At 38.9% G+C, this 10,819-nt stretch overlaps 1 protein-coding gene across 1 annotated transcript in view; it reads right to left on the bottom strand.

Moving 5' to 3' along the window:
- Window positions 1-7,114: 7,114 nt before the first annotated feature.
- The window catches only part of TUB (TUB bipartite transcription factor), a 237,873-nt gene continuing 234,168 nt past the window's right edge, over window positions 7,115-10,819 (bottom strand). The window contains exons 11-13 of the mRNA XM_077820076.1: window positions 9,126-9,224; window positions 8,547-8,718; window positions 7,115-7,248 (exon numbers count right to left, since the gene is read on the bottom strand). Of these exons, the coding sequence (XP_077676202.1) occupies window positions 7,115-7,248; window positions 8,547-8,718; window positions 9,126-9,224 (405 nt within the window). The remainder of the gene's footprint in view (window positions 7,249-8,546; window positions 8,719-9,125; window positions 9,225-10,819) is intronic.

Genomic DNA, 10,819 nt, shown 5'->3' with positions numbered 1-10,819 from the left:
TGTGTTGGAAGAGGTCAGTCATAGTTCATATCAGGCCCACTGGTTTTAAAGCAGACATGCACCATGCCAGTTATTAACGGCTGATTCATAGAAAAATTATGCAAAAGACACTGTGCTGCCCAAATTGTAAGTACCTGATTTTCAACATGAAGGAAGGACAACCAGGCAACAGGATTAAAAGAGTCAATGGAATACGTTCAGGAATGCTGGTTTTATGATGACTTATAAATGTACACTAAAATACAGCTTACATCACTTTGGAAAAAGGAAAACAGTATCACATTGTTTGCCCAATATCTCTGACACAGTGTTTTTCTGCTCATTTGATAATCAGGGGTACATTGAGGGTGAAAGCCTGGGCCTTGCTGAAATCAGTGACAAAACTCCCGTTGATTCTAATGGGGCAAGGATTTTACCCAACAATTTCATTAGCTAGTAAGTTTCACTAAATTGCCCAGGTAACAAATAATAATTCACACTTTTATGTTTCCAGCAATATCAACTGAAATGTAAGACTTAACACATAAATAGTATCTGCTATCCAAGGGTCTCAAAGCATTCAACTGATTAAGCCTCAAAATAGAACTGGGAAGATGGTCTGATGATAATGATCCCCATTTGACACATGGGGAAGCTGAGGCACAAAGTGGTTATGTGACTTGCCCGAAGACACACAGTGAGTCAGCATGGGACTAAAATCCAGGTCCTCCTCCTTTCCAGTCATGTGCTCTAACTACTAGATAATGCTTCAACTTTAGGCCAATTTTAATACAGATTGTGTCTTTTAGGGGTACTTTTTCCAAATGGTGTGCATCAACAAACATATGCAGCATAGCCTGTTGTTATTCTGAGGATCTTTGGGGTCAGACTTTCAAGCAGGGCTTTAAAAAAATTCCTATTTATGTATAGGCAAGGTTTTGTAAGTGTTTTTTGTTTTTTTTTAAAGTGCTACTGTAGTTTTACATAAAACATACTCATTGTGTGGCAATTGTTAGAACAGTTACTGGCCAACCAAATTATAAAGCACGTAGAAAGTTTTCCTCAACAATTTAACTAAACTTTTCTTAAGTGCATCATGTACATAAAGCAATCTGACAAAACCAGTACACTGTACCTAATAAACAGGCTTTCAAGAAAGCTCGTGTAGTTCAAGTCGTCTTAGTAAGGGTTCTGACAAACATGCACCTATCTAAAAAGAATTATTTATACCCTCTTGGCAGTTAAATAAAATACATTTAAAAAAATATTAATGCAATTTCTTCCAACCCAAATGTATTTCTGAGTGTCAGCTACTGAGCTTGAGTTCAGCGTACTCAGAGCAAAATATTTTGAAATTTCTGAAAAACAAAAACAAAATGGAAAGTATTTTCACAAATCTTTTTCTCCTCATCAGCCAGCTGTAATATCAAAGCAAACACTAAAAAAGCAACAAAACAATTTTAGGTGGCTACTGATTAGAAAATGTAAAAGGGAGTTTAGTAGGGGCAGAAGCAAACGGAAGGACTGTATTTTCACAGAGCAGTATGCATTGGAGGAGTCTGAGGTCACGTGTGATTAGCTAGGGGAAAATCAGTGGTGTGTAGTGACATGTATAGTCTTCATCTGCAGAAAGATCTAAGGCCAAACTGAGGTTTATATGAGAATGGAGAGCAATGTTTTTCCAATAACCACAAACATGTCCTTTATGGAGATTTGACAAGAAATTTGAGAATCAACCCATACTTCTAATAAGGGCAGCCACCGTGTGCCATTCTACTAAATGTGGTAACCAGATTTATCTGAAGAGGTATTTTACAGGCAAGAGCCTACTTCAGTACAAATTGTACATGTGTTTTCTTACTGAGTCAAAAATCATGTGTTTTCAGCCAGTTTAGAAATTGACAGCTTCAGGTTCCTGTTCTGCAAAAGGTTAGTAGAGGCAACTCTTATGCTGTGCAGAGATCCATTGACTTCAAACCAAAACTCTGTATCTCTGAGTACCCACTAAATACAAGTGGCACTGCTTAGGTGTAAGAGTCCATCAGCTCTCTGCAGGATCAGGAAGAAAGACTATTCTATCCTGAAAAAAGAAAAGGAGTACTTGTGGCACCTTAGAGACTAACCAATTTATTTGAGCATAAGCTTTCGTGAGCTACACTCACTGGTCAGTCTCTAAGGTGCCACAAGTACTCCTTTTCTTTTTGTGGATACAGACTAACACGGCTGCTACTCTGAAACCTATCCTATCCTGTTCTATCATCAAAGACTAAATCTACTGGTACCAGTCTGCAGGGCAAGGATTGTCTCCTACACTGTCTCTATTCATTGGGTCACTACTGCAAAACAAACAAATTAATGCTATGAAAAGTTGCTAAGGTGCAAGAGGTCACACTGGACCTATTGAAGTAAAGTTCACTGTACCCCTGGGCTGAACTGATCACATTCTCTTCAGCTGGCAGTGAACATACAGAGTGGGATTTTTCATTGGGGTACAATGCTGAGAGCTTTTGAAAATCTCACTCATAATGTAGGGTGACCAGATGTCCTGTTTTTATAGGGACAGTCCTGTTTTTTGGGGACTTTTTCTTATATAGGTGCCTATTACCCCCCACTCCCTGTCTTGTTTTTTCACAGTTGCTACCTGGTCACCCTAATAACGTCTATGGCTGGTTACAGTTCTCTGAAAATTCCTTCATCAAAAGCTAGAGATGGGCCAGAAGCTTTGCATCCAGGGCTTTGGTTCAGCACTATACAAACAATGGTCAGCATTAATTTGGCTCCAGAGCCCTGATAAGATTCCAGGCCCTCTTACAGTTTGGGGTGTTGAGATACAGGATTTTATTCTGGGCCCCCTTCTAGAAATGTAGAAATGTATTTCTAGAGTGAGAACAGTGCTCCTTTATGGTGCTATGCAATCACAATGGTCTGGAGATATCAATACTATTGTAAGATAACGTGAAAAATAAACGCAGAAATAAACTGGACAGACACTGAAGTGGATTTCCATGGTTTCAGGATTCATAATAAAGGCCTAGTTATTACTACCGTGCGATGAAGCTTTACCCATCCTCTTTTTTTCTAAGTGACATTCCTTCCCTCGGAGTGGGAAGATGGTTAGCTTCTCAGATGTGGACTCTGTTTAGCAGCACTGACATGTTGCATTTTTTAGAATCACTTTCACCCTTACCAAAAGGACAAATAAGAAAACCCTACAAAGAGAATTTTCATAACAGAAACTCCAGGCTTCCGGACAGTGTTGCCCACTGATTTGCCACTGGCTTGGAAACTGCTATTACTAGGTTTCCTAAAATCATTGAAATGCTGATTATATTTCTGACAAGCTCTTTGTATCCGCTTGCCTCTCAATGTGTTAATTTACTTCACTGTAAAGCCAAAGGGCCAAATTCAGCCCCAATAAAGCTCCTCATTGTGGGGGCACTATTGGATGCGCACCTGATGGCGCTATTCAGCTGATTCACTGAATGATATTGCCAGAACAACCACATTTGGCTTATACATCTTAGAATAAAAGATAATGGGCTTGGAGAGAGGAGGCGGACCAGCAGTAGAAGAGCTTCAGAGATAAAGAAAATTAGATAGAGTCCAGGAAGAAATGATTTGCTGTCAACAATCTAGTTGTTAAGTGACAAGTTAAATTAAGAAGTCACATAAAAGAGAAGGATATTAGCCTATAAGCAATTCAGACACAGTTTCTTTATGACTCCCTGTCAAAATTAATAACATAAGCAAGATTAAATCATGAGTACTTACAGCTAAAACATTATGAAGTCAATTCTAACCAAATTCTCACTGGGACATTGTAGGGGAACTATACGACCTGATATTGTTCTTATTATTCTTATTTGTGATACTGAAAGGACAAGGTTTATGTGCTGTTAAATGTTGATATGAAGGAGTTCCAGAAGATATTGGTGCTAGCACTCTTTTACCAGCAAGTCTAATTGGGAGACCTGTCGAACAGGTTATTTGGGAAAGCAGATATCTTTGAAAATATTTACAAAATGCATTTTTATTGTGCAAGGCACAATCTATTTTCTTGGGGCCTATGCAATTCCATATATTGTGCTTTGTTTAGGAAGAATCTGTATGCTTAACAGGATGGCAAGAATGAAAGATTGGGGGAGAGAGGAATTAGAACCTAAAAATATTCATATGTAGTAATGTCTTTCATCTGGAAATGTCCCACACATTTCACAAAATAGATATGTCACCACTGAAATGTGGCCACATCTGGGGCAAAAGATAGTAGCCAGCTGCTTGAACAGAACACAGCATCTTGCTTTACAATCATCAGGCAAGGGTAAGGACACCATAGTGAACTCTTGCAAAATGCCATGGGATTTTAAGTGAGATTTGGGCATCTCATTCCTGTAGATGCCTTTGAAAATCCTAATCACAAAGGTTGGGGTGATGATACTCATAGTTGGTGTTTCTTGCTGAGTCACTTGTCTCAGAATTTTTGTTACGTCTTCTATTCTCTTTATTGGTGTGGGGTGCTCTGGGTGACAAAGATCCTTCTTTATACAAAGGTATTCATTTTCTAGTGACTACTGTAAAGATAATTTCCCTTTACACTTACTTAGCTAGTACTGTTTTACAGTACTGTCAAGTAACATTAGGAAGACTGTAGTCAATATTCTTTCCAGTGTAACTTACAGGCTATCTTCCCACCCAATTAAAAGAAAATGGACTAAGACATTCTGTTCATTTGAGTGGATTTTGCAAGTAGATAGAAGTATGTGGCGATGCCACGTGCCATTTTCTAGGCATATAATTATCATTGGAGATGGCCAGAATCAAACCCCCAGATTCCAACACCTTCTACACCTTGGAATTGAGACCAGATCCAAGTTCAACAAATTGTATCTATCTTTGCAGTAGGCTGAACCAAAACTCTAGCTAGTCCTAGAAGCACTGAGTAAGCTTAGAAGTTGTCAAATAATAACATGAATGCCATTTATTTGTTTGTTAAAATTTAAAATCAGATAGTGGACAGGGGCTGAGAGAGTGCCTCAGATGTGGTGCAAGAACACAACAGTCGACAGAGAGGAGAACACACCCATTTGCTGGGGTCTCATACTAGCAAAGTGCTAAATAATGAAAACTGCAAATCCTGGTTGATTACCATTTTTATCATTCATTGAAGGAACTCACTGCTCCTTTATCTCAGATCAGGAGATATCTTTCTTATTTTATACTACAGGAAGAAAATATTTCTTTTGTGAAAAGACTGAAGATGAAGGGCAGTCTCTGCTATTGTTTAGAACACATTCAATAGGTTGGGCCAGGGGTGAACAAACCCCTATCAAAGCCAGGAGGCTTCTCTTCATTGACTTCAATGGGATTTAAAATGGGTTTATTCTATTTAAAACAGACTTTCATGTAAAGCTGTAAATTAAGCAACAACAATCCAACTGCAAGCACATCTGTCCACTGAAATTTCTTTGTCCCTATATCTGTAATGAGACCTGGAGGCAGAGGCACAGAATAAAACATATTTCTCTTATTAGTTGAAATCATACAGTCCAAATGGCACCACCTGTCCTAATGGCCTGTCCCCTACGGTCACACAGGGACTGGAAGCTATGAGACAAGCAGATCTGATCTCATTTTCTCATTATATAAACTAGATATGCTCTTAAGGATAAAAAAGGGGTTTTTTATAAGCACAGTATAAAATGTTACTCCAATATTTAAAGCTCTTCTGATAAACTGTTGTGTTAGTTTGGGAATATTATTGTAAGGGAAAATAGAAGTAAGACTCAGGATCTCTATTATTTTTAAAAGGGGTTTTATGCATTTCTCATAGTTAAAGTCTTTCCTTGATGACTTTTGAGATGTTTACAATGCAAGAAAGCTGAGTGGACAGCTTGTATTTTGAAATGATATTTATTTATATATCCTATCAGAAAAGATGAAACAAAAGAAAATCCTATTTTAAGCTATTTGTATGTCCTGAATGAATCTAATTTGTCTGTAATGTACACTATATTTGCCGAGAAGAATTTAGCTCAGTAGCTGGCACTTTTACATTATAATGTAAAATAGATTTCAATAGATTTCAAGCACTTTTATAATGAGAAATTAATATGAAAATTGTTACTGCAGATTTGACAAAACTCAATATCCAAAATTTAAATCACAAAAGGCCAGACTAATTTAATATATTATTTCTACTACTTTCCTTCATCATTCACACAACTGGCTTAAAATAATGATGCAGCTCTGTGAAGAGATCTTTATCCAAATTTTTATATCACTTGACACAAAATATGTATCTGAATTGATATAGGGATATATAAGGATACAATTCCCAAGACCCAGCATGCCAAAATGCTGGCATTCAGATTTTTTCCCTTTCTAGAATTCCAATAGGTTTTCATTTGAAACAGAACTTAAAAGCAAATAGATGTTAAAACATTAAAAAAAGACACCTTAGAATTCAAGTGACTTGTGCAACATTATTTTGTGCTGTCTACTTCTCCTTTTTCTCCTACTATAATTAAAACTCACTCTGCTCCTCCACATAAATAATAGCAACAAATCAAGTTCAGTCCAATATAGATAGGCCTTTCACCCTCAGACTTGGTTTTATATTACACGAGATCCTCGTCCATTCAAAAAGTGCATCTTTTTTGGTGATCGTTTCTTCTGTGTTGGGTGATGTGACGTTCAAAGTATTCAACACAATCTTGAGGTCTGAGTACAGCCTCTGAATACTTCTTAACATAAAAACAGACTTTTTTTTTTTAAGATAGGTTTCATGGATTTAGAAAAGAGACACCACTAGGAATGGTGTTATTTGAGCCATGGTACAGTACATCATGGCATCTCTCCATAACATAGCTAAGACTATCAGACTGGACTTTTATTTACAGAAACTTGATGCCACTTCCAGAAAAATATATAACAGATAAAATAATATTTCCTGAATGTCCTGAATGTTTAAAAGATTCCAATTATTTTCTCCCCAGCAATATGGTGGTCCTTCCAAAAATGAATTTTACCTGGCCTGGTTTGTATGAACCATAAATGATACCAGTGAGTATCTGGAATCATGTTGTTTTCCCTTGTGGCATACTGCTCAGCTGTGTGGAGACTCTACCATTCCTGTTTACTCACAAGCCAATTTGCTGTCAAAACTGGAGAGGGCAATAGCAAAGGCCTGTAGTGCACACATTGGGTAGTTGTAGTCCATGGTGAATACATCCTCAGCCACACGGCCAAACTGCATCACTATATAGTCAGCTGTAATAAAAGTCATAAAAGTGACAAAGTGTTAGTTTTGACTGCAGCCCCTATTAAATAAATGCGTGTTCAATACCAACCCACTGCCCAAAACCCACCATGATAGATGGATTGAATGCTATAACATATACTCAGACAAGTAGTCATGACTTCAATGGGATTATTCATAAGAGGACAATTTGAATGAGGACAAATTGCAGGAATAAAGGCCTTATGTGTGTTTTCTTTTAAAATTTTACCCAGGTAAAAATGGGTTTAAAAAAAAAAAAAACCACCAAACAAGGCCGCTATTCCCTAGCATTCATAAGCATGAAATTCACCTCTGTGAAGAAGGCCAGCACAAGAACTATGCACAGAACTTGTGTTGATCCTCTGTACAGGGGAGAATTTCACTCATACCAGACAGGATCTAATTCTGCTCCCATTGAATTTAACAGAAGCAAGGTGAGGCAGGCAGACAGGCAGGCAAAGAGAATTGGGAGAAAGAGTGTGAGAGGGGGTGAGTATGGGTGTAACTGTGCTGACTTTCTGCTACTGTGAATGTACACACTTGACACAGAAACACTTCAAAGGTAATTGTGCAGTGTGAATTTCAGCATCACTTAGAAGCCTTGGCAAATGTTTAAAACACCATATAGCTCTCAGAGGCTGGCACTGCCAATTCCCATGCATGGTCTTCACAATGTTGATCTTACCAAGCCTTCAACACCCTCACTGTCCTAGACAAGACTCTGGTCCGATACATCTGCATCTTCCTTGTGTCACCTACACCTGTGAGTTATGTGAGTGCATAGTGGGGCAGATTCTGCCCCCACTCGCCAAGTGCACACTGAGGGCATAGAGGGACCAGAAAAGAACCACAGATGGCTGGGATAGGATTTTCCCAGCAAAGGACTAATACAGGCCCTTATGTAAAGGAGTGTGCTGGGGCAGCCCAGGGAATAGCACAGTGCTGACTGCTCTGACAGGGAATCCTGGGCTGCTGCCCAGTCCATAAGTAGCCAGGAGGAGGAGGCTGCTGTAAATTAGCATAGCCTGCAGAGCTGCTCAATTTACACTGGGGAGCCTAACCGGCCTCTGCAGCAGCCTGGAATCCAGAGGATAGAAAGGTGGCATAAAGCAACTTTTACCCTTACACTGCATCTTCCGTGCTGCACCTTTCAGGGAGCACAGCACAAAATCTGTCCCAGTAGGTATAAAAAACAATCTGATCTGAATTGTCAGGATAGAATCAGTGTCAGAGTGTGTACAAAATAAGCGTTGTTTCTAATCAGTTTAGCTCAGTGATCTGCACTTACGATCATTATCGTGAATAATTTGGAAGTTTTTCACGGAGGCCTGTGTGACTCGACCATGGAAATTTAGAACATAGGACTGGGTGTCATCATTCCAGACCGGAGTTTTGTTATGCAGCTCAATGATGCTCTCTGTATTTTTGTTTTGCCATCTTGCAAGAAGCGTTTCATGTTCCTGAAACATCACACACACATAAACTTCAAGTTAGCACTCTCTGAGGGGAAAGGGAGTTAACAACTTCCACCGTACTCCTTAATTGTCACCCCTAACTTCCAGTATCACAGTACAAATAAAACAAAACAAAGGAATGTTAAGTATTTTAATAGGAATTGGACATCCAAATTCCATAGACATCTTTGAAAATCCTAGTCCATAGCTGATCTCTGAAATGTATTATTATTTATTTGTAACATGGTAGCGCCTAGGAGCTCCAGCCACAGACCAGTAGCCAACTGTGCTAGGTGCTGTACAAACAGAACAAATCTCTAACATCCAACCCTTCAGAAGTAGAAACATAACCAATCTGGGTGAAAGAGGACATCCTTTAATAATTTTAATTGTTGAGACACATTGTGACTTACATTACGTGGTCGGATAGAAACTCTTTCATGGTCCATATTCATTCCTGGTATGACTACACTCATTTTGCGAGGTCCTTTAAATCCCAAGACATTTGTTTCCTAAAAAATTTTTAGAAAAAGTATTTGTAATGCTTCTTATTTTTAATCTTGGAAGTTAAGTTCTTTAGCACAGAGGATAAAGCAGTGTCATCACCCCATTATTAGTCCACTCAAAAACCATCTGAATTGCCTGCATTCATCAGCACTGTCAACCTCTCTGTCTTAACAGTTCTGACAAAAGGAAAAATGGAAATATAACAGTCTGCCATAAAGCCCTCTGTGACAAAGCTTCTAGGACAGGCTGCCAGCTACATTAATGCAGGTAAAAAATCATTCATTGTTGAAAACAGATATGAAATAACCAGAATGCCTGGGTACCACTAGTTATCACAATAAATTGCAGTTATAATTTCATAACCACTAAATGCACACACACATTTTAATGGGGGGTGGAGGGGAAGAAACCTAGCTTCCTTTCATTCCACAGCCAGCACAAAAGCAAAAGATGAAGAGCTGCCAGTGTTAGCATCTGTTAGTATTGGTTTGATTTGTAAAGTCTTCAAATATGGTGGACTTGGAGATGAGAATGACAAAAACAAACAAACATGGTATCACGAAGGCAGGTTTTCTTAGTTACGGAGGCAGAGACGGTAGAGAAAAAAAAACACTGGTGCCAAGGTATGTCCATGCAAAACATTGTGTTTCGTAGTAAATGTAACTTTGCTCTCTATCTACTCAGGTTTTAAACGTGCCCACCGCCATGGTAACTGAGAGTCTCTCAAAAGGTAAGTGCCAAAATCAAAATAGACCCTTAGTCTGATTTCTCTTTTCAGTCCTTATTTGTCCTCAGGTAGTCAGAGCTATTATCCTCCCCCTCCCTCTTCTATCTTCAAGGGGCAATAAACTGCAAAGGTGGGATTCTCAAATCACTCCATGGTGGCCTATCTCTGTACCTACTGAAGTCAGTGACGAGCTTTACCATCAGTTTAGCTACCCCAGGGAGACACCAGAACCTGTCAAGAGCCTCATCTAAACTAGGGCAAGTGCAGCTCAATCCGTGGGAATTTTCAAAAGTGACTTGTGAATTTGGATGCCTCATTTTTGGGTACTCAACTGGAAACGCCTAGAAAGGGCCTGATTTTTTGTGACCCCCCCCCCTTTTCGCAAACCAGAGCCCTTTATGATGTCTCAAGTGGGGCACCGAAAAATTAAGGCACCCCACATCTATAGGCACTTTTGAAAATGTAGGCCTAAAATTTCTGCATGTAGATGAAGCCTTTGTCATACTCCAAATTTCTGAAATCACCCCAGTTATTTCAACAAACATTCCTTACCATTCTACCAGTCCTACAAAAGATTTTCAACCATGCGGGATAAATCCCATTGGGTACAGGAGAGACAAATGGATTTTTATGTCACCAGGACAGTAATTGAAAGCTTTCTGCCTATTTTACAAAATGCTTCTGTCAAGGTCTTTGACAGAGTAAACAAAGGTCATCATTTCAGCTGGGAATTCCTATTTGATGCCTGTATAATAGTGAGACCCAAACTAATACATTTGCCAACAGCATTCTCAAGCTAGAGAGAGCTTAGATAACATAGCAAGAGCCAATTTCTGTGAAGAGACTCGTGCCTAGGCTTATCTTCCACTAATT

The sequence above is a fragment of the Eretmochelys imbricata genome, chromosome 6 (assembly GCF_965152235.1).
Source record: "Eretmochelys imbricata isolate rEreImb1 chromosome 6, rEreImb1.hap1, whole genome shotgun sequence".
NCBI lineage: Eukaryota > Metazoa > Chordata > Testudines > Cheloniidae > Eretmochelys > Eretmochelys imbricata.
The sequence above is the reverse complement of the archived record's forward strand: the minus strand, read 5'-3'. Positions and strand labels throughout refer to the sequence as shown.